This window comes from Photinus pyralis, unplaced genomic scaffold, assembly GCF_008802855.1.
Source record: "Photinus pyralis isolate 1611_PpyrPB1 unplaced genomic scaffold, Ppyr1.3 Ppyr1.4_LG8, whole genome shotgun sequence".
Classification (NCBI taxonomy): domain Eukaryota; kingdom Metazoa; phylum Arthropoda; class Insecta; order Coleoptera; family Lampyridae; genus Photinus; species Photinus pyralis.
The window spans coordinates 22,662,663-22,684,540 of NW_022170819.1; the positions used below are offsets into that span (position 1 = coordinate 22,662,663).

The 21,878-nt window shown below is 38.9% G+C and overlaps 2 protein-coding genes across 3 annotated transcripts; one reads left to right on the plus strand and one right to left on the minus strand.

Moving 5' to 3' along the window:
- Window positions 1–1,049: 1,049 nt before the first annotated feature.
- Window positions 1,050–10,427, minus strand: LOC116177832 (ankyrin-2-like). 2 transcript variants are annotated; one of them, XM_031496961.1, is made up of 4 exons: window positions 10,245–10,427; window positions 2,379–2,534; window positions 1,207–1,998; window positions 1,050–1,145 (listed from the first exon to the last, which is right to left on the minus strand). In XM_031496961.1, exons 2-4 carry the CDS (start codon window positions 2,443–2,445, stop codon window positions 1,099–1,101), a joined length of 906 nt encoding a protein of 301 aa, XP_031352821.1. In that variant the 5' UTR covers window positions 2,446–2,534; window positions 10,245–10,427; the 3' UTR covers window positions 1,050–1,098. The 2 variants fall into 2 exon arrangements, with proteins under 2 accessions (XP_031352821.1, XP_031352820.1); XM_031496960.1 differs by lacking the exon at window positions 10,245–10,427 and having other exon boundaries at window positions 2,379–2,732.
- LOC116177825 (serine/threonine-protein phosphatase 6 regulatory ankyrin repeat subunit A-like) lies at window positions 9,820–21,587 on the plus strand. Its single transcript, XM_031496948.1, has 2 exons — window positions 9,820–10,029; window positions 17,607–21,587. The coding sequence occupies exons 1-2, from the start codon at window positions 9,951–9,953 to the stop codon at window positions 21,584–21,586; spliced, it is 4,059 nt and encodes a 1,352-aa protein (XP_031352808.1). The 5' UTR covers window positions 9,820–9,950; the 3' UTR covers window position 21,587.
- The last annotated feature ends 291 nt before the right edge of the window (window positions 21,588–21,878 follow it).

Here is a 21,878-nt window from a genome sequence, read left to right on the forward strand (position 1 = left end):
GCAAAATAGCGAAACAAACATAAACAAAGATAAACAAACGTTTAACACTAACATATTATCCTTTTTCTACAACTGTCAAAAAAACCTGTCATTTTCTGACGAATTTCGAAACACGAAGTACTAGATTTTTAAACGGTTAATTAATAAGTGAGGTTGCTATTGACAATGTGCGCGAAACCGTCAACAATGAAAAAAAGTATTTCGCGCACATGACAAAGTTGAACTTAAAAGCAAATTTAATTAATAATCGGTTCAGTTGTAAAAAAAATATTGTATATATACGTTCGCTAGCGCGAAGTTATTTCGCGCATTTGAATGATATTTTGACTCGGCGTCGCCTCGTCAAAATACCTTCAGTCTCAATGCGCGAAATTGAACTTCGCGCTCTTGTTATATAAATAACTATTTTCTATCGGGGGTTTGGTTACCGCGAAGCTGGCCAGACTCAAACGGCATATTGAAAAACCGTACACCAAATAGCAAACAAACATCGAGAATAGCGAAACAAACGTAGACAAACGATTAACATACTCAAAAGTTCGTATTTCTATTTAGGTCCGGCTAACTTCACAGACGTAGGAAGGTCTATAGAGTCAGCCCGGCACTACTTCATGCAGACATGAACATCGAAAAAAACAAAAAATATACAGGGTGTTCTATTAAAAAAATGAGTTGTCTATTGACACCGAAAAAATGTGACACCCTGTACACTCAAAAATAATTCCTGTAGATGCGCGACCATTTATGGTTGACATTTGCTCAAAAGGTTTTTTGATATTTTTTACCAGCTATGAGCTAGAAAAGACCAACGCACTGTCGCAGGACCCTGTATGCCAACGCTTCCGACTTTTGCGTTGGAGCAGTCAATAACGAGTTACAACCATTTGGATTTTACAACCAAGCGTTCACCGAAATGCAACGTCGTTACTCCGCATAATATGATCGCGACCTTACCGCCATATAGGTACCGAACGTATTGCCTCTCGCAAGCGATACTTAGATGATGATAAATAAAAGAATCGTTCAATGCAAGAATATTATTTATTACCATAGCAACTGGTGTATGACAATTTAACATTATCAAACGTTTAAATGTAATTAATTGAAGATGGGATTTTGCTTTGTGCGCCTTAGCCAGATGGCATCTGAAATGGAAGGTACATTACAGTTGCCATCTTTTTTTTTTACTAAAAATGTTCTACGTACAGGTCGTAGTTGCGTTAAGTAACATCTCTGCAATATCAGGGAAGCCTTCAATTATTGCCACCTGCAGAGCAGTGTTGCCATCCTCATTCAGCGCGGCAAGGTCGGAGCCCTTTTCAACCAATACGGAGACGGCGTCCTTATTTCCGTGGATCACAGCCATGTGAAGCGCGGTGTACTTCTTTTTGTTTACTGCTTTGACATTCGGATTCCTAGTAAATATTAATTGAACCATCTTCGGATCCTTAACGGTCGTGGCGACATGCAAAGGTGTGTTTCCTTCCATAGTGGTTGAGTTAATCTTTGCGTTTTTATCGAGAAGGGTCTGCGTGAGTTGCAGATTTCCTTGGGCGACGGCGGTATATAGCGGAGTGACGCCATCTTTTTTAGCGTGGTTGACATTTGCTCCATGGTCGATAAGATTTGAGGTTATGTTTAAGTTGTTATTTCCAACCGCCATTATGAGCGGTGAATTTCCTTCTTTGTTGTGAACTTCTACAGACGCGTTGGCCCTGATAAGTACGTCTACGGTCTCGGTGTTGTTGTATAGTGTGGCGATGTGGATTGGGTAATTGCCATCTTTATCTCTTGCGCTAATGTTCGCACCGTATTCGATCAGGTGTTCGGTTAAGTTGACGAAACCAGCTTTGGCGGCAATGTGAAGAGCGGTGTCTCCTCTCTTGTTGACTGAATTGATTATCGCCAAGCTTTCATTACAGTACTCTGGATATTCGGGGAGGTTTCCTTTTGGAGCTGGGTTTGGAGCTGGACCTTGAGTTTTACCTGGATCTGTGGCTGTAATTAAAGTTTTACTATTAGTAAGGACGAATAGATTAATTTCTAATTATCAATTTGCCCTTCATGATAATTGAAGTGGATTAGATTTTCGAACAAAAGGACGGAAAGGTATTAGAATGAAACAGTAGCTTATCCAAGAGTGGATTTGTAACTGTTCAGATGAAACGCAGACAAAAAGCGAGCAGACTTTCAGTACAAATCACTTCCATCATTGAACAATTGAGCAACTAACATAATCAGTAATCACCAAATTAGTGTTGCGTGCAGAACATTTGCAATTCTGCGTCCAAATCCATTCTTGATTTGTCAAAATCATAGTCACAGTTGACTTCGGAAAATCACGTAAATCTTCGCAAATAAAAGTAAATTCTACTTACCCGGGCCTTTGGGGGTGTCTGCGAGGATGGAGGTAGCGCAAAATACAACAAGTAACAACCGTAGCATCTTGTCAACTTGACTTCAATGGCAAATTGGTAGCTTTATATACACCTCCATTGCACCTTAATCCCTTCAATCTCGAGTGCTGGGGATCACTAATTTGGAAAGAATGATAAGTATAGGGATTATGTCAAACAATTTGATGAAGTGTTCTGTCTTGCTAATACTGAGATCAGCTTTCGCAATTTTTTTTATCTGACGATTCTTCGTTCCATTCCAAAACACTTATCAATGCACCAAGCTCGCATTACCGCCAGTGTTGGGTAAGATCCTTTAATTGTAGATCTAGATGCAGATCCAGATACATTTAAAAATTGTGATCTAGATCCAGATCAAAGATCCAAACTTAAGAAAGGATCTAGATCAAGATCCAAGATCCTCCCAAAATGATCTAGATCGTTTATAGATCCTTCATGATTTACATGGATGGATTTGTGTTTTGATTCATTCGGAAAATGCTTAGGTATCTCATTCTGTGTACCCCCTTCTCAGGTTTTACTTTTATCTATATGCAAAATTCGCAAAACACCAAAAAAATAAAATAGTCCTTCTTTGAAAATTATAATAACCGCCTTATTACATCCTTCACATAACATGTGTAAATTATATTGCACTTCGGTTTTCGTGCTTTGAGGTCAAAGCATGTTATCCCTTTTTTCTTCTAATGCTGGCAGACTAATCCTCTACCTGTAACCGCCGCAAAATACACGAATTGAGAAATTTCAGGAAAAGGGAGGTATTAGGGTTTCTAGGTGCATAAATGAATTTGCATAAATACCAAGAAAGTCTTGGATTTGACGTTTACTTACAGCCCAAAATGTCGCCAGTTGCAGAACTGAATTTCTTGTCGCAAAAATGACATTACAAATCTCCCAATTTGCGACATACCGGCCAATCTGATTCTAAATCTGCTTAGGGAATCACTACTAGACCCAGATAAAAGATCAGCACTTAAAAAGGATCTAGATCCAGATCTAAGATCCATTGGATCTAGATACTACTCAACACCAACCCAACACTGATTACCGCAATGTATTTGTAAATTATCGAGTTAGTAGATGTGTGTAAAAAACTGTCAATAAATATTAAGCTTCAGTCTTGTATCCTTTTTGTAAGTATAAGCTTGTAGAAAGAAATATTGTGGTTGGTTAAACTCTTTATTTCTAAAAGAATAGTATTGAAATTTCCTCTTTTACTCTACAAGACCAGAAAAAGAAATAGCAGCGATGAATGACGAATGGAATCTGCTGCAGTTGCTACGCAACATGCTACTTTATTGGAAATCTGTGGCTCAAATATGGTATGCTTCACAGAATAATTCCTACCCTTGAATATGGGTCATCATCTTGAAGCATTACCTGGGTCAGACTTGAATTGACTCGTGTACCGAACCTGATCTGCAAACCCTCTTTTTTAAAAAAGAAACTCAAGATGCCGTTTTCGAAACTTGCACGCATTGTTACTACAGATCTGAGTTTCATCCCCTTATTCTCCGGAAACAGTACAACATTTAAAAGGGTCGTAGGCAAAAATACAATTTGGCACAAATAAGATGACCATTAAAAATATGTCAAATTGGATTATTGTCAAGTATTGTCCATTGACGGGTCAGGAGATAAAATCTTAGAAGCTAGAAGCAGATACTATCGCAATATGGAGGTAGTTCAAATGACAATCAAGAGTGAGGTTACTGTTGTATATTAATAGCAATTAGTAGTGGGATGTGAAATATAGTTACTATGGTTTTTATGTTCAATAATAATTAAATAAAATCTGTCATATATAAAAAGAGGTGTATGTCTCGTGTTCTTTCCAATTTTTAAGGGTATTAAATTTAGAAATTTCGAAAAATCCTCGAACACGTCAATTTTGTATTCGAGGGGGACAACGTTTGGAATACAAATCACGAACCCAAGTTTTCACCCCTCTACGTAGGGAGCTTAACCCCTAAAATTTTAAATGGAATCCTATGGCAAATGGCACGTTATTTGAAAGCCAATTTAATCGTGATTATTAATCTGCTTTGCTTTTTAAATTCTATTGATTCGTTCCGGAGATATTTGCATTTGAAATGTTTTTTTCTAAAAAAACCAAAACAAATGCGATCTAAGTCACCTTGTATTAAAAAAAGTTTAAATTGTGCAAAAAATAACAAATAACTTTAAACACACAACATTTATTTCAATAAATTAAACAAATATAGCAAACGAGCTCCTGGGTATGGCTATAGCATGTGCAAAACCAAATTTTAAACTTGATGTTAGTTTTGCTTTTATTTAAAGTGTATATGTATGAAATTTTATTTGAATGCCTCCACAAATAAGCTGCGCATTCGCAAGACCAAATTTTGAAACTGATGTTAAATTTTCTTTTATTCCAAGTGGTTATGTACCAAATTTTATTTAAATACCCCTATAAATCAGAAAGTTGGCACTGCGCATGCGCAAAACGAAATTTTGAAACTGGCGTAAAATTTGGTTTTATTCCAAGTGCCTATGTATCAAATTTTATTTAATTGCCTCCATAAATAAGAAAGTTGGCACTGCGCATGCGCAAAACCAAATTTTGAAACTGGCGTTAAATTTGCTTTTATTCCAAGTGGCTATGTATCAAATTTCATTTAAATACCTTCATAAATAAGGAAGTTTGCAATTCGGTCTGTAAATGGTCGAGATGCGTAAAGGGCACTGTGAATGCTGATCGATTAGGTTCAACTTTTGGAATTGTGTTTTATATGGCTAAAGCTATGCGCATATTGAATTTGATGCAATTCGATTCATAACTAACTGAGATGTCAAAAGGGCCTACTTTATTTTTTGGGCTACATTGCCAATTCACGAACTCCGATCTACAAATTTGATAAAGAATCCACCTGCAAAATTTCATCGTAATCGGTCCATTCGTTTATGAGTTATCGTGCTAACGGACGGACAGACACAACAAAATTATAAACTCGCTAGGAGCTCGTTAATACATGCTCGAATTGCCTTCCGCCTGCTTCCATGCAATAATAAAGATTTGCTTCAAAACGCTGCCGTACATGTTGCAAGATTTCAGGGGTAATCGCTCAAAATTGTTGAGTCATACCATAGTGTATTCTATTCTTACACTATGGTTATACTTGCTCGCAACCCTTGTAATGTTCCGGGCGGAGTAGCATAAACTTTATTCTTTAAATATCCCCACAAGAAGTAATCTAAAGGACTTAAATCAGGGGAAAAAACCATTTTAAATGCGAATATCTCCGAAACGAATCAATAGAATTTAAAAAGCAAAGCAGATTAGTAATCTCGATTAAATTGGCTTTCAAATAATGTGCCATTTGCCATAGGATTCCATTTAAAATTTTAGGGGTTAAGCTCCCTCCCTACGTAGAGGGGTGAAACTTGGGTTCGTGATTTGTATTCCAAAAGTTGTCCCCCTCGAATACAAAATTGACGTGTTCGAGGATTTTTCGAAATTTCTAAATTTAATACCCTAAAAGCCCTCTGTATACTTCTCGTTGGGCCACTCTGTATATTAGGTACCCTTCAACTTAATAAAAGGTCACTAAGGTGACTTCAACATTAATTTTTGCGTGTTGCGTGTACCTACGCAAGTCTAAAATGTTTGGAAAGCTTCATTTCCAAGAAAACAACCCGGTCAGTTTGCAAAAATCCTATAGGTTCTAATTTACACTAAATGTTGGTAATTTGAATAACATTCGGGTGACATTGATGGCATCTTAGATCATGTTTATATGATCTAAGGATGGCATTGTAGCATGGATTAAGAGCTAAGTACTTCACATCCGCTGAATGCAAAAATCGATATTATTACAGGTACACCTGATTGAACGAATCCCTGGATTACGGATAAGATTATTCATATAATCCACCTTCGATATAAGTTGAAACATTCCAAACACGTAATACGCCATTTTAATGCAAAATAAAAAATTGCAAAGGTTTAATGGGACGTTTACCTTAGTTATGTTATTTATATATTCATTACTGCTTGAAACCAATATAGCCAACAAGCGATAAACACAGACGGAGGGACAGCAAGTCCAAATGACCATAATTTAAACAGTTAGTCCCATGACCATTGTACCACAGACAATGTCATGATATACAGAATTGGAACATTCGAAACAGTTCGCGGATTATCGTGTACACAGACGGGCGGACGGACAGAAAAAAAAATGCAAAACCATGAACGAGCTTAGTAATTATTAATAATAATTATAATAATAGGCATTTATTGAGCTAAACATGATATTAACTACCTACATATTCTAATGAATAACAAAAAGCAGGTTAGCTCAAAGGGGCGAAAGTTCAGACTGGTGGGCACCCAAGAGTGTACCACACTGTCTGTTAAGGTGTTTAGTGTTTACTAAAATGATTTGTTATTAACGGGCGACCCAATTGGCAGGGTTTGGGGACCATTCCCGTAGGCTGTCTTGTGGCCGTACATTGCCCTGATAAAACCTATGCTGTAATGTTCGTACCTCGACTTTCCATATATTTAATTAACTACAGTGTTATTACATGCTGCCTGGTCACAGGTTAAACATCTTCTTACGTCTACCTTAATTCTAAATTCTCTAACCCACTTTACACACATACTTTCCTAGGACGCAATCATTCTGTCAGCATTCTTACCCAATATAATAGTACTTAATATTACTTAAATTAGGTTGCAATATATACAGTGTGATTACCTTACATCTAATCATATTGAAAAAATAAGTGGCCTCTGAACTCTCTACTCAGTAGTAGTGTTTACGAATTGCCATATTGTGCTTCCCGCTTATGTGGTGGCCATGCGTTCGTCCAAAAAAATCAAAACGGTGCCACATTTTTACACAAGAACAAATTTGCGGCAAAAATCGTTCTAATTACTGGTACAGTCGTATTCCGCCTAGGGGTTTAGCTAAAAATTGGCTACTATTTGATACCTTCATAAAAAAATTTCTTGAAGCATCCTAATAGAATGAAAAAGGTTTTAGAAGTCAACAATTATTTCCAATGTACCTACAATAAATAGGCATTTAGTGCACTTTTCGTCTTGGGAGTTATGTGACATTATGATTCACAAATCAACAGCATTCATGAACATTAGCTAATTATATCGTAATTTATCTAAGCCATATCATTAGGGACGGCGTAACAATGTGCAAGGATAATGCCAGGTAGTTTCTTTTGTTTTTCCTTTCAAGTAATGAGTTGTCGCCTCAGGAGTTATAGTGCAATTTGAAATGCCTATCCTTACGTTATCGTTTTGATTTTTTTCTGAAGATCGCGATACATATTTTTAAAAATATATGCATTATCATAACAGGTCGAAATAATATCTTTAAGTACCGCCGTAGGAAATACTGTCGGATTTCCAAATTCGTTCTGTACGTTTTTCTACTCCCATTACAATGGCTGTTATTTACGAAAAACGATTTTTCTATTCATCAATCTTCCTAAAAAACTAATACTGATATTTCAACTTTTTTAAGTACCGCCGTTCTTTTCATCATTGCAAAGAATATAGCCTGGTCAAAGTACACAAAATATTCGTAAAATGCAGCAAAAAGTAAAAACCTTTTGGAAATTCAAATTTAGGTAGTTAAAAGGATTGTGCTTAATATGAGAAAATCTTTACCAATTTAGGTAAGCAATTTTCCGGAAGAACTTTGGTCGAAAATTTTGTTATTTGTTTTTTCACTCTAATTGTTTAAATAATGAAAATACAGAAAAATGTTTAAATCAAAAATTATAGACAATGCATTTACTTACAAAATTTGTCTGAAAAGTTTTCTGATATCTTCATTAGTTTTTGAAATATACCAAATTTTCCTGAGAGTATTTTTAAACATCATAAATTTTCAAGTTTTTAATTTTAAGATAGTAAATAAACAATGACAGGTAGAAACGTAGAGTTTTCATTTATTTATCATATAGAAATCAATCAGTATCATTCGTCTTCCAAGCTCAAATATAACTCAATATCATTTTCATCTTCACTGAACTTATCCTCAAAATGTGAACCTTGAGTGTCTTGATTATCAACATTTATAGTTGTTTGATCGTCGAAGTCATCATTATCTTCATCTTCGTCAATATCTACGTTGTGTTTTTCTAAATTAGCACTGAAAATAGTTGTTAGATTTTCTAAAAGACGTCTGATATAAATAATTGTCTATTATTTAAAAAATTTGTTATTTACAGAAGAATTGTATTAAGTTTTGAAAGTATATACTTCAAAGTATTTACAGATAAAGTTTCATTGAAATATATTAACTTTGTCAGTTTTTTCAGTGCATCACAATCTTCAAATTATTAACTTTTAAAACAAGTCTTTAATCAATTCGGCTCACGGGACGTTCGCGCCCACCCACGAATCAACTTCCGCTGAAATCAATTATATCTCGTACACTTGTCAATTTACAGAAAAACTTTACAGACAAATTTTGGCGATAAATGCATCAGCTACAAACTTTAATTGAAACTTTTTTCCGTATATTTTATATTTAAACAATAAATTACAGTGGAAAAACGAAAACAAAATTTTTCACTCGACGATTTTTCGGAAAATTGCATACCTATCTTCGTAAAGAATTTTTCATATTAAGCACGACCCTTTTGAATACTCAAATTTGAAATTTCAAGAGGTTTTTATTTTTTGTGAAGCTATGTGTACTTTGACCACGCTAATACTCATTATCGAGAATTTGTTAGACTGCAACTGCAAAAGCAGCATTTCATAAGAACGTTTAGCTATTATCTCCAATATGGCGGATTGACTACAGAGGAGCCTTAAAAGCCATCTGGGATTGGTAGTAAAAAAGACACTAACGAATCGCTATTTTGAGAGATAATCAGCCATTGCAGGCGTTCAAAACATTGCGATCGAGCTAAGAGGGGGAATGCTATTCTGAGAACTTGATTCGCGTATTGGTCGTTGGGGAAAACACAAATTGTTGGCGAAGAAGGGAATCATAATTTCGTGTACAGAAACTTTAGACGGTCAACTAATGTGCATCAGATTTGGGCAACTAATATTTTGGCCGAATTATTTGTTATCAATGCCACTAAGCCATTCGCCCGTGGCTCTGTCCCCGTCCATCCAGTTAAAGTAGTGTACCTACCTACCCTTACCTACACGCGTCTAAATTTGTTTCATATAGTCGTTTAAATCTGGGACACGTTATTTTTTCCGGATTTCTTATAGGGCCGTCAATAATGTGTTTTTGACACCCTTTTGAATAATGGCTATATCTAATTACAAAGTTATTTGCTTGTATTCCACCAAGAATATGGGGAAACCCCATTGTTAACCCAAAGATGCAAAAATTCCCCCGCATAAAAGGGGACTACTTTTCTTAGAAACGCGCAGATTAAAAGAGCAATGTCAAGTTTGTATAAAACACTGTAGCTGACCCGATTTCATTCATTATCCGTGAACCTTTTTAGCATTCCAATAAAAGCGATAAAAGTGCCACGATAAGCATGAGATAAGTCGTTTGTTGTTAAAAGATGTGTCTTGTGCTGTTATTCATTTTGGTCGCACTTTGCACTAACATAAATGGCGAAGGGATACCCAGTTACAAAATTGGTGAGTGTTTGAAATTAAATTGAATCCCGTGAAGCAAGTGTTCTCAGATAATTCATAATTCCTCAACGACGAAGAATCAATGTTAATGAACCACTAATTGTGCAAAAAACTTCGGAGAAGGTCATATTAAGCCGGCTACGGACTATGCATGAATTCGCGAAATCAATTCGTAAACTGCGCGATGCGTGTATGAACATTAATTAGCAAACGCTTACTGAAATACAATGTGTTGGATTTGCTGGTACGCACAAATGTTCGTGCACTACGACGAACGTGGATAAACCAGGCATCACGCCTAGTCTGTATGCTCTGTTTGCGAATTACTGCGACCTACAACGAACTGAAAGAATCACGCATCGCGAATCGCAAATACACCCACAGTCTGTAGCCAGCTTTATAATAAGTGAATGAAGTTGTCGGCATCACAGGCTGATGCATTCTGCACTTATTTTAAAAACGTGCAACATTCTTTTTATACTCTTCACATTCAACCTTTACAAACGTATTTAACTTGTCCAATCATTTTTCGTTTTAATTAACTATACATGCTCCTGTCCTGTAAATTCCAAAATAAAACTAATGACGTAATTCGAAAAACGTACCGAAAAATTCGAAGGAGATAAAGAGAAAACATTAGAATTAGAAACATTTCAGCGAGTGTACAAAAATCCAAAGTTGTTTTCTTGTGGAAGACAGAAACACAAAAAAAATCAGATTGAAGGCAACCCAAGGGAATTTAAAATAAGTACAGAAATTAATAAACTCAGAAAATCGAAAACTCAAAATATCCAAGCATATTGTAGCATATGTAACGAATTATTACAAACTTTCCTTTTCTCCCTCTTGTTTTGGTTGATAAACTCGGGGATGATTTTTAAGATGTAGTCATATTGAAGTGCCGCGGCTGCTCGTCGGTTAACAATCTTCTTCCGGCCTCTAGTGTAAGGGGTAAAGGATAAATAATAAACCCAATAAAGGTTAACGGTTATTATTTTATTATCGCCTTTACTGTAAGAGAACACATTCTATTATGTTATCAAAAATCTCTAAACCTTCCCCATATAGTTTTATTCGTTGAAGTTTTTTAAAAAATAACAGCGACTATAGTTTCGGCGTACTGCCATCATCAGGCGACTAGAAGTGTATCACAATATAGCAAATTTGAAAACATTAAGAGCTAGTACTTACTGTGAAAGTTAACAGGAAAACGGTAAATTACAAACGTTGAAGACGAATAAGACGAACATGTTGTTTTTTTAATTATTAACTGGCCGAAGCCAAGTGAAAAAACCTGAAGGGTGGTTAAAACGGAAAGGTTGTCCTAAGTTTCAAGACGAATTATTATCAAGCCTTGTTAAGACAACCAACCGGAGGGTTGTTTTAATTATTAACTGGCCGAAGCCAAGTGAAAAAACCTGAAGGGTGGTTAAAACGGAAAGGTTGTCCTAAGTTTCAAGACGAATTATTATCAAGCCTTGTTAAGACAACCAACCGGAGGGTTGTTTTAATTATTAACTGGCCGAAGCCAAGTGAAAAAACCTGAAGGGTGGTTAAAACGGAAAGGTTGTCCTAAGTTTCAAGACGAATTATTATCAAGCCTTGTTAAGACAACCAACCGGAGGGTTGTTTAATTATTAACTGGCCGAAGCCAAGTGAAAAAACCTGAAGGGTATGGTTAAAACGGAAAGGTTGTCCTAAGTTTCAAGACGAATAATTATCAAGCCTTGTTACATGTTCGTCTTATTCGTCTTCAACGTTTGTAATTTACCGTTTTCCTGTTAACTTTCACAGTAAGTACTAGCTCTTAATGTTTTCAAATTTGCTATATTGTGATACACTTCTAGTCGCCTGATGATGGCAGTACGCCGAAACTATAGTCGCTGTTATTTTTAAAAAACTTCAACGAATAAAACTATATGGGGAAGGTTTAGAGATTTTTGATAACATAATATATTTCAACCCCCATTTCGAGGAACGATGGATCCAACTCAAAAAAAAAAAAAAAGAACACATTCTATTAAATGGGGTTGAGGCGAAATGATAAGGTAAATGGTTAAACCACATTCACTCGCAAAATCATACTTCGCATTGGTAGGAAAAATTCAAACTTTATTGATAATCATATGTCAATACTAACTAACAAATGAATCACTGCTAGGTGCTAAAAGAAAAACTGATAATTTTACAATTTTCTCCTGATACTGGATTCTCGATGTAATTTTCTAAATATCGCCAGGAAGACGATGCGCTCGATAACGCACTATTAGACCGGGGCGCAGCGTACATAGTAACTAAACCATAAGCGACAAAATGTTCGACAATACAGGCTGAAAGTACGTTGAAAACTAACAATAAAATCACTCGTCTGCCAGTCGTAAGTGGCAGCATTGACTTGGGGCGGCGCTGAAAAGGTGACTTCCTTAGGTGATCAACTAAATTACCAAACTATAAGGGTCACGGAAGAGATTAGTATCAAGAAATCCCATTTTTTCCATAGTTTTCAAATATGCTATAGCAGACGATTTCAAGTGCAGCGTTGGTAGCGAAAGACGCCCTTCAATGTAGGGAAAAACACCCCTGAAATAAACCATGAGGACCGTGTAAAAATTATACATAAAAAAATTCCTCTTTTTGTCACTACTTTAAAATATGATCCTGGCAGAGCGTATATGCCTAGGGGAGTGATAGGACTTTAAATAGTGGAAGCCTGTACGTCTTAGAAGTTAAAAAATAACGTTAGTGTAACAGTAAATCCCATCTAGCGGTGCGAGCGTGTGCAGACGGGATAGAGATCGAGAGCTCCGCGAGAGCAGCTATAGAGCTTAGGTACTATAGCACCCTGTATATCCTGGCAGACGATGTTAAGTGTAGCTTTAATAGTGGCAGACGTTTTAGAAGTTAAAAAATTTAGGTAAATTCCAGCGAGTGCGAGCATGTTTGAGATAAGCGCGCTAGAGCATAACGAACAGAGATAGCTATAGATTTATGCACCGCTTGGAGTTACCAAACGAATTAAATTAGGGAAAATAATAAATTGTTTATTTCGCGATAAGATTGTCGATATTTCTTGAATTCTTTTCACACTGAGAAACAGAAAACCTGAAGAGAAAAGAAGGTAGACCTTCAGCTCGTTCTAAACTATCTTCTGACTCCAGTGCCGTTGTCTCTATGCAACATTGAGGGATCGATGATTAAAATAGACAAGTTTGTTTTGCTGAAACTTTTTCGGAAGTATGATTCTCCAAGTGCTCCTAGTCCATCGCCAGTTGTAGATGTTGTTTTAATCGATGGATTATTTTTTTTTCATCTTGTAAAAGATCTCCGGTAAACCTTTGAGCGATTTTCTGAACACACCCTCGTCAAGATTTGTGCTGTGTCAGCGAGAGAAGTACATCTTACTTTTGACAGATAGTTACCCCTTCCATGAAGGACGCAGAACATGATCGTTGGGATCAAAATAAGGAAAGATTACAATCCTACTCAATTTCTGGTTCCACTCAGAAGCAGCGTGCAAATTTCATAAAACCACTTCACAATGATAGCTCAAAGCCTCTCTTATAGATTACTCATACCGTTCATAGGCAAAAAAAGACCTGTTGTGCTTTACTTGGAAGGAAAGTTGTGTTTGCCACATATGAAGATAAGTGCTATAAATTTGTGACAAGAGAAGATGATGTGGTAAAAACTGCAGATTCTCGAATAATTTACCATCTTGGTAAACTACCAACAAGTAGCGAAGTCATTATTAGCGCTTCCGATATGAATATTGCTGTTATTGCTTTGGGAAATGTAAAATTGACGCTACCATCAAGGTATAGATGGAAGTAGGTCTCTTTTCCAATAACACGCAGAAATTCATAAATCTTCGAGAGATGTTCGTGAATTTGGGTGTTGATGTGTGTAACGCGCAGGGTAACGCGTTACCGGGTTCCCACGCATTTACCGGATGTATGACTTGTGTATGGTCCTCATGGTTTAGTTCAGCGCTATTTGGGCGAATGCCACCGAAAAATGTCTGACTTTCTACAATCCGTCTGATTGAAGTGGATGGATCTATGTGAATTAAATGAGAAGTTTAGAATCAAATGGTTTGAAAGATCTCAGTAGTCAGTATCGCTATCTCTGTTCGTTATGCTCTCGCGCGCTTATCTCTCACACGCTCGCACTCGCTGGGATTTACTATACCTAAATTTTTTAACTTTTAAGACGTCTGCCACTATTAAAGCTACACTTAATATCATCTGCCAGGATGTATTTTAAAGTAGTGACAAAAAGAGAGAATTTTTTATGTATAATTTTTATACGGTTCTCGTGGTTTAGTTCAGGGGTGTTTTTCCCTACATTGAAGGGCGTCTTTCGCTACCAACGCTGCACTCGAAATCGTCTGCCATACCATATTTGAAAACTATGGAAAAAATGGGATTTCTTGATACTAATCTTTTCCGTGACCCTTATAGTTTGGTAATTTAGTTGATCACCTAAAGAAGTCACCTATTCAGCGCCGCCCCAAGTTAATGCTGCCACTTACGACTGGCAGGCGAGTGATTTTATTGTTAGTTTTCAGCGTACTTTCAGCATGTATTGTCGAATTTTTTGTCGCTTATGGTTTAGTTACACTATGTACGCTGCCTCCCGGTCTATATTTGGAGGTGCGAAATAAACTAACGCAGTTCCCCGCCTGAGCTGCCCGTGGACACTCTCTTTACGAGCACGAATGTACTGGTATTTATACCCCCTCTCTTAGCATCTATTGTAATTACGTTCCGCCTATCTTACTACAACGAAACGCTTATAAGGTTTGCGCAGCTCTTGTACAAGCTTTTGTCCATTCGACTTCGGATTGAATAGACGCATTTGATATTGTGGATATTGTAACGGATTGTTACAAATTCTCCTTTTCTCCTACTTCTTCTGGTCGATTAAATTATCGGTAGTTCTTGTTGTGTAATTATATTGATATGCCACGGCGCTCGTCGGTCAATAAACCCTCTTTTGACCTCAAGGACAGGCGGTAAAAATGGGGGGTTGAGGCGAAACGATTGCTGAAAAGGTAAATGCTTAAATCACAAGTTACGATTTTGTTTATTTTGAAACAAAACTTCCATTTAGAATAGTGATCAATACATTCTACCAAGTATCGCGCCTTGTTTAACGGTTTGATACGCATCGGTCCACATTATTTATTACGTTTTTCATGTCTTTAAAGTTCATTGGCCTAAGCCATTCGATTTTTTTTCCCTTTAGCAGGAAACTCTGGAACTGGGTACATACAAAGGGTGAGTTTATTTAAGGGCAATTGTTTCAGATCCTGATCGTGAATATTTCTTGATTCGAGTTTTACGGTGGAGTTGAAATTTCTATTGAGACGGATGCTATCGCAAAAATGGAAGGAACCTCTGGAATTGAGTACATATGAAGCGTGAGTTTGCTTAAAAACAAATTCTTTGGGATTAAGCTCTCCTAAACGCTAATTTTCCTTGAATCATGCAAATCCCCGGTGGGCGATTATTCCGGCATAGGTGAATTTTCTTTGGGGCGAATCTTGTCGCAGAAACAGAAGGAACTCTGGAATTGAGTAGGTCTAAACTTGCATTGAAATTTGAAGTCAAAGATGTTTAGATCATTGAAATTTTACAGGGTCTCGAATTTAGAGGACCCATTTTCCAGTTAATGATTTGGTAGTGGAATTTAAAGACTAAATCCGTGATGGATTTAAAGATTGTCCGTCCTGTGTCGTATAATTTCTGTTTTATTAATGGATTCTGGATGTCGGGAATTTGGATCATTTTTAGTTATCCTATATAGGGGATGCGGTCACTCGGTAGAGCGGAAAATGCAAAATGAGGCAACCTGAAAAGCATGTGACATTTGAGTTATTACCTTAGCTTTTATTAAATTAGTAGGGAGGAACTAAGTCAACGAATTACAGATTAAAGATGGCCGTCTGCGTTAATAAGAAGACGTTTTGTAGACCTTAAATTAATCAGTAAGAAATTAAGGGGGGAGAGGGGTCATTCCGGGAGAGTTTTCGATTTATAGACACTTTTTCGTTGTGTGAAAAAGTACGTTGGAAGAGTTCAAGGTGATTGGACGTTTTTTTGTCAATGCAATATCTATGAAAAAACAAAGCCTTTTCAATTCAACATTATTGGTGTGGATTAATAGGGAAGCATTGATCGACGGCTATACAAATTGCACCCACATCCAATTCTAGCGAAATATCCATTTCACGGAGAAAACCGATTCAATTTTGTATGCGATGGAAACCCAAAGACTTCAGTGAACATTATTTTATGCTCAATTGCTTTTGAGATTGAGCTACCCTGAACGTGAATTCTTCGTGAATCAAGTAAGTTTCTCATGAACGATGTTTCCGGTACAGGTAAATTTTCCTTTGGGGAGAAAAGTTTCGCATAAATAGAAGGAGGAAATTAAGAATGTTTCTTGAATCAAGCAAGTTCCTGATGAGTGTGTTTTCCTTTTCCTGTAGAGGCGAATTTTCCTTTAGGGCAAAAATTATTAAAGAAATACAAAACCACTCTGCAATTGTGTACATACTAAGAGCAAGTGTTTTTTCAGATTGAGCTCTCTGGAGGAAAATTTAAAAGCGTGAATTTCTCTAGGGCCTAGAAGTTAATATTCTGAAAAATAAGGGATTGTTGAATAATTGTTTTGGCGGTACTTGACTGCGGGTTTTCTCTTTCTAGCATGTCCGTTAATCGGTTCGTATAGTTATGTGATGTCAACTGTCAATAAATGTCAAAAACACAACGGAGGAATTGTAGACAACGAGCGACAAAGTCACTTCTGGTTGACGAATATTGGCCAATTAATCAATTAGTTTCTTGGCCATTGTCTACCTAGTGCTAAAAACTGAATTGGAAAATTCGATACCGTTAGTGGGGTCCTCAGCCGGACGGAGTGACAGAAAGTCCAAAATCATGCACCCGCTTTTTGTCGTTCCTTAATAAATAGATATATTCCACCCGGCGATGTATCAGAAACGTCAAACTTAACGTTAAAGTTATCTGCCAAAGAACGTTATTTTACGTTATTTAGGAGCCTATTCTCTAACACGTAACGATGTCGTTACACAGCGGTTATCGTTCGGCAACGACTTTTTCTATTCTGTATGGCATATAACATATAACAGTGATACTGAATATAGCTGTCGTTCAAGATCAAAGGTTACCATTACTATATCGTTTGTTAACGACAATATACAGTATAGACCCGTATGGGTCAAATAACGTTTCCTGCACCTGCACGTTAAGTTTAACGTTAATGATACATCACAGGGCTGATTATGTGTCTTTGTGTTCAAACAAAGGAGATTTACGTTCTTCGAGGAAACCAAATACACACTGCCTCCAAGGCACTGACTGATTCAGTTACATTTGCGTAACCGAATTACCAATTTCAAATAGTAAACAAGATACTTGGCACTATGTTATCAGTTAAATCATTTATCTAAGCCAGGATACTTGCTTAATACTGCAATCTTGTATGATAGACGTGTTCTATCTTTTGACACTGATGTCTAATTTCGCAATTCACCAAAATACACCCTGTTGCAGGACCACACCACCGTTACCGGAGAACAACAAATGCCAGAGGCGATGCTCCACTTCACATATCAGCAAATCAAGCTCAGGGTGCTAAGGTGGCGTCTCTACTACAACGTGGTGCTGATGTCAACGTCGTAAATAAACTTTTAAATGCTCCGTTGCATTTAGCAGCGTGGAATGGTGATCTAAACATTATAAATATTCTAATAAGACACGGAGCCAACGTTAACGTTCAAAATGTCAACAAGGACACTCCACTTTATTTTGCAGCGTCAAGAGGTCACGATTCTGTGGTGAATGCCCTTTTGGCTGCTGGAGCGAATGCGGAAATTGAGAACAAAGACAAAAATACAGCGATAATTGGTGCCACTTGGCACGGCCACTACGGTGCAGTCTCCTCACTACTCAATCGTGGAGCAAATGTTAACGCTAAAAACAAAAACGGAGACAGTGCATTACACGTTGCAGCATCAAGAGGGTATGTGGACATTCTGCGACTGGTAATATCTAAAGGGGCCCAGCTTGAATCCAGAACTAATGTTGGCAACACAGCTCTGCATACAGCTACATGGCACGGGATCAGAGCGACAGTGGCGGTACTCCTAGATGCGAACGTAGACAAGTGTGCCAAAAACAACCAAGAGGATACGGCTCTACACATCGCGGTTGCTCGCGAATTTATCGAGATTATTAACCTGCTACTATCCAAAGGGACCAATCCGAACTGCCCAGGAAAAGATGGCAACACGCCTTTGCACTTGGCGATCACGCAGAACAGGCCAAATGTGATTTCCGCTCTCATTAACGGAGGTGCCAGTGTCGATGCTCAAAACCGCAACGCGGAAACACCATTACACGTGGCCGTTTTGAGGAATCTCCCAGACGTCATTCGACTATTTCGTTCAATTGGTGCCAATATTAACTCGTTAAACAAACGAAAGGAGACACCTCTCCACCTTGCTATTAAAGAAAACGCCCGAGACGTCGTGTCCGCATTGCTTGAGGCGGGGGCCAGTACCGAAACTAAGGATGTTGAGGGTAACACTCCATTGTATTCTGCGGCGTCGCGTGGTTTCGTCCACTTCATTAAATTGCTACACAAATACAAAACTAACATGGATACGGTAAATCGAAACCACGAAACCGCACTTCATCTCGCGACAATCAATGATCGATCGGATGTTGTGAGTGCGCTTCTCGAAGCCGGTGCGAGCGCTACCGCGAAAACTAAGACTGGCGACACACCCGTGCACTATGCGGCGTCAAGGGGAAGGTCGAACCTAATCAAGGTGTACTGCACCAATAAGGTCGATGTGAACATCGCGAATAAAGAAAAAAATACCCCTCTACATCTTGCCGTTGGAAATGACGACGTGGACGCCGTCAAAGTGTTGCTGAATTGTCGCGCTAGCAAAAACGCGAAAAACAGCAAATCGCAGACCCCACTCCATCTTGCCGCGGCTGAAGGTTTAGCTGGAGTTGTTACGGTTCTGTGTGAAGACAACCTGAGTGTTGATGAGGTGGATAGAGAGCGCAATACGCCTTTACACATCGCGGTGAAAAACGGAGAGGCGAGCGTAATAAAAGCGTTCAGCAAATGCAAGGTGAATAGAGACGCGAAAAACGGAAACGGAGAGACCGCGATGCACATTGCTGCCTCGCTGGGAATGCACGACGCGGTTGCGCTTCTGTGCGCTCAACGTGCGGACGTGAACGCGTACGATAAAAACAAGAACACCCCGTTGCACTTGGCAGCGCAAAACGGCGATTTTAATACCGCGCAAGCAATCGTAAAATGCGGCGGTCTTCTGGATGTCCGAAATAACGTCAAGGACACGCCGCTTCATCGTGCTGCATTGAACGGATTTGCAAATGTTATTAAGCTGTTGTGCGGAAAAGCTGATATTAACGCGCAGAACAACGTTAAAGAAACCCCTCTTCTTGTGGCCGTTAATTCGGGCAGCGAAGAAGCTATCAACGCCCTACTTGATTGTGGCGCAAATACGGGCGCAAAGAATGCCAACGGGGAGACAGCACTGCAGTTGGCGACATCCGCGGGGATGGTTGACGTAATAAAGACGCTGTGTGCCCGAAAAGTTGACAGAAACGCGTTGGACACTGCCGTTTCCATCGCAGCAGATAATGGGGATGATAAAACGATGAAAGTGCTGCTTGAGTGTGGCGCAAGGAAAGATGCAAGCAACGGGGATGGCGATACGCCATTGCACGTCGCCGCGGCGAATGGGTTCCCAAAACTTGTGAAAGTTCTATGCACTTTCCAGTTTAATGTTAACGCAGTAAACAAGGATGGTAATACGCCGCTTCACGTCGCAACTTTATTTGATAAACCCGAAGCTTTGGGCGCACTACTCGAATGCGGCGCTGCCAAGGAAGTGAGGAACGGTAATGGTGACACAGCGTTACACCTCGCCGCAGCACATGGTTTTCCCAAGGTTGTTAGATATTTATGCAATGGCAAGGCGGATGTAAATGCACTGAATAAGGATAAAAACACACCTCTTCATGTCGCATCGTTGTACGATAAACCAGAAGCCTTAACCGCACTGCTTGAGTGCGGTGCAGAGACAACTGGACTAAACGTTAACGGTGACACTGCTCTACACCTCGCCGCGGCTGAAGGATTTCCAAGAGTTGTAAAATCCTTATGCGATTACAAAGCGAATGTAAATGCCACGAACAAGGATAAAAACACACCTCTTCACGTCGCAGCCTTGTTTGATAAACCAGAAGTCCTAAAATCACTTTTGGAATGCAATGCGGCAAAGAATGCAAAAAACGTCAACGGTGACACAGCTCTACACCTCGCCGCCGCTGAAGGATTTCCGAAAGTGGTCAAAGGTTTGTGCGACTTCAAGGCAGAGTTGAATGCTGCGAACAAAGAGAAAAACACACCTCTTCACGTAGCAGCTTTATTCGATAAAGTGGACGCGTTAAACTCATTACTCGAGTGCGGGGCAAACAAAAACGCAAGAAACGTTAACGGTGACACACCGCTGCACCTCGCCGCCGCACAAGGTTTTCCGAAGGTTATACAGACCCTGTGTCATTATAAGGCAGATATGAATCCCGTAAACAAAGATCAAAACACTCCCCTCCATCTGGCAGCGTTGTTCGGTAAAGCAGGCGCACTATCCGTACTGCTCGAATGCGGTGCAGACCAAGACGCGAAAAACGTCAACTTAGACGCTGCTCTCCATCTGGCCGCCGGGGAAGGATTTACGAAAGTTATCAAATCGTTAAGCGAGCATAAAGCAGATCTGAATGCTATAAACAAAGACAGAAACACGCCTCTTCACGTTGCAACTCTGTTCGGCAGAGTTGAAGCCGTAACAGCGTTACTAGAAGGCGGCGCAGACACTGAAGCGAGAAACATTAACGGCGAATCAGCGCTACACCACGCCGCTGCAAATGGATTTCCGAATATTGTCAAAGTCTTGAGCAAGTACCGCGCAAATGTCAACGCCGCAAATAAAAATCATAGTACTCCCCTTCACTATGCCATCAGAAATGGGGAGGAGAAGGCTGTGATCGCATTACTGGAACAAGGAGCTGATCAAAATGTGAGAGATTCTGAAAATAAAACACTGCTTGAGATAGCTAGTGAAAGTGGCAACGTTGAAATCTTAAGGACATTGTTACAAAATGGTGTAGGTGCTAACCAGGAAAGTATAGATGGGCGAGGAAATACCGCATTACACCAAGCAGCGGAGCGTGGGGCAACTGCAATGGTCAACGTTTTGCTTGATAACGGTGCCAACGCCGGTCTTCGAAACAAAGCAGGACGTACTGCTCTGGACATAGCCGTCACAAAGGGCAACGTGGACGTTGCCAATGCGCTTTTGTCGCGTCGATCTTCGATTGACAGTACGGATAAGGACAACAATACACCGTTGCACACCGCGTCATGGCACGGAGCAACTGAAATAGTTGAAGCTTTACTCGATAAGGGCGCGAATGCAAACTGCTGAGAAACAAATAACATCAAGCGGGCGTGGACACGGATATAGTTGCCCCTCTTGCTGTCGAAAAGCTGCATCATCCAAGAGGGCAGTGTGGCATGCTGACAACGTTGCATTTGGCGGTTGATAAAAATGACATCGAAATGGTTAAACTACTCCTTCAGAAAAATGTAGACATTGAGATCACCAACAACAATAAAGATGCTCCCGCTTATTGTCGCAACCTCACGTGGACACTTGGACATTGTTTATCTTTTAATAGAGACTGGTGCTAATAGGAACGTGAAGAACAAAGATGGGA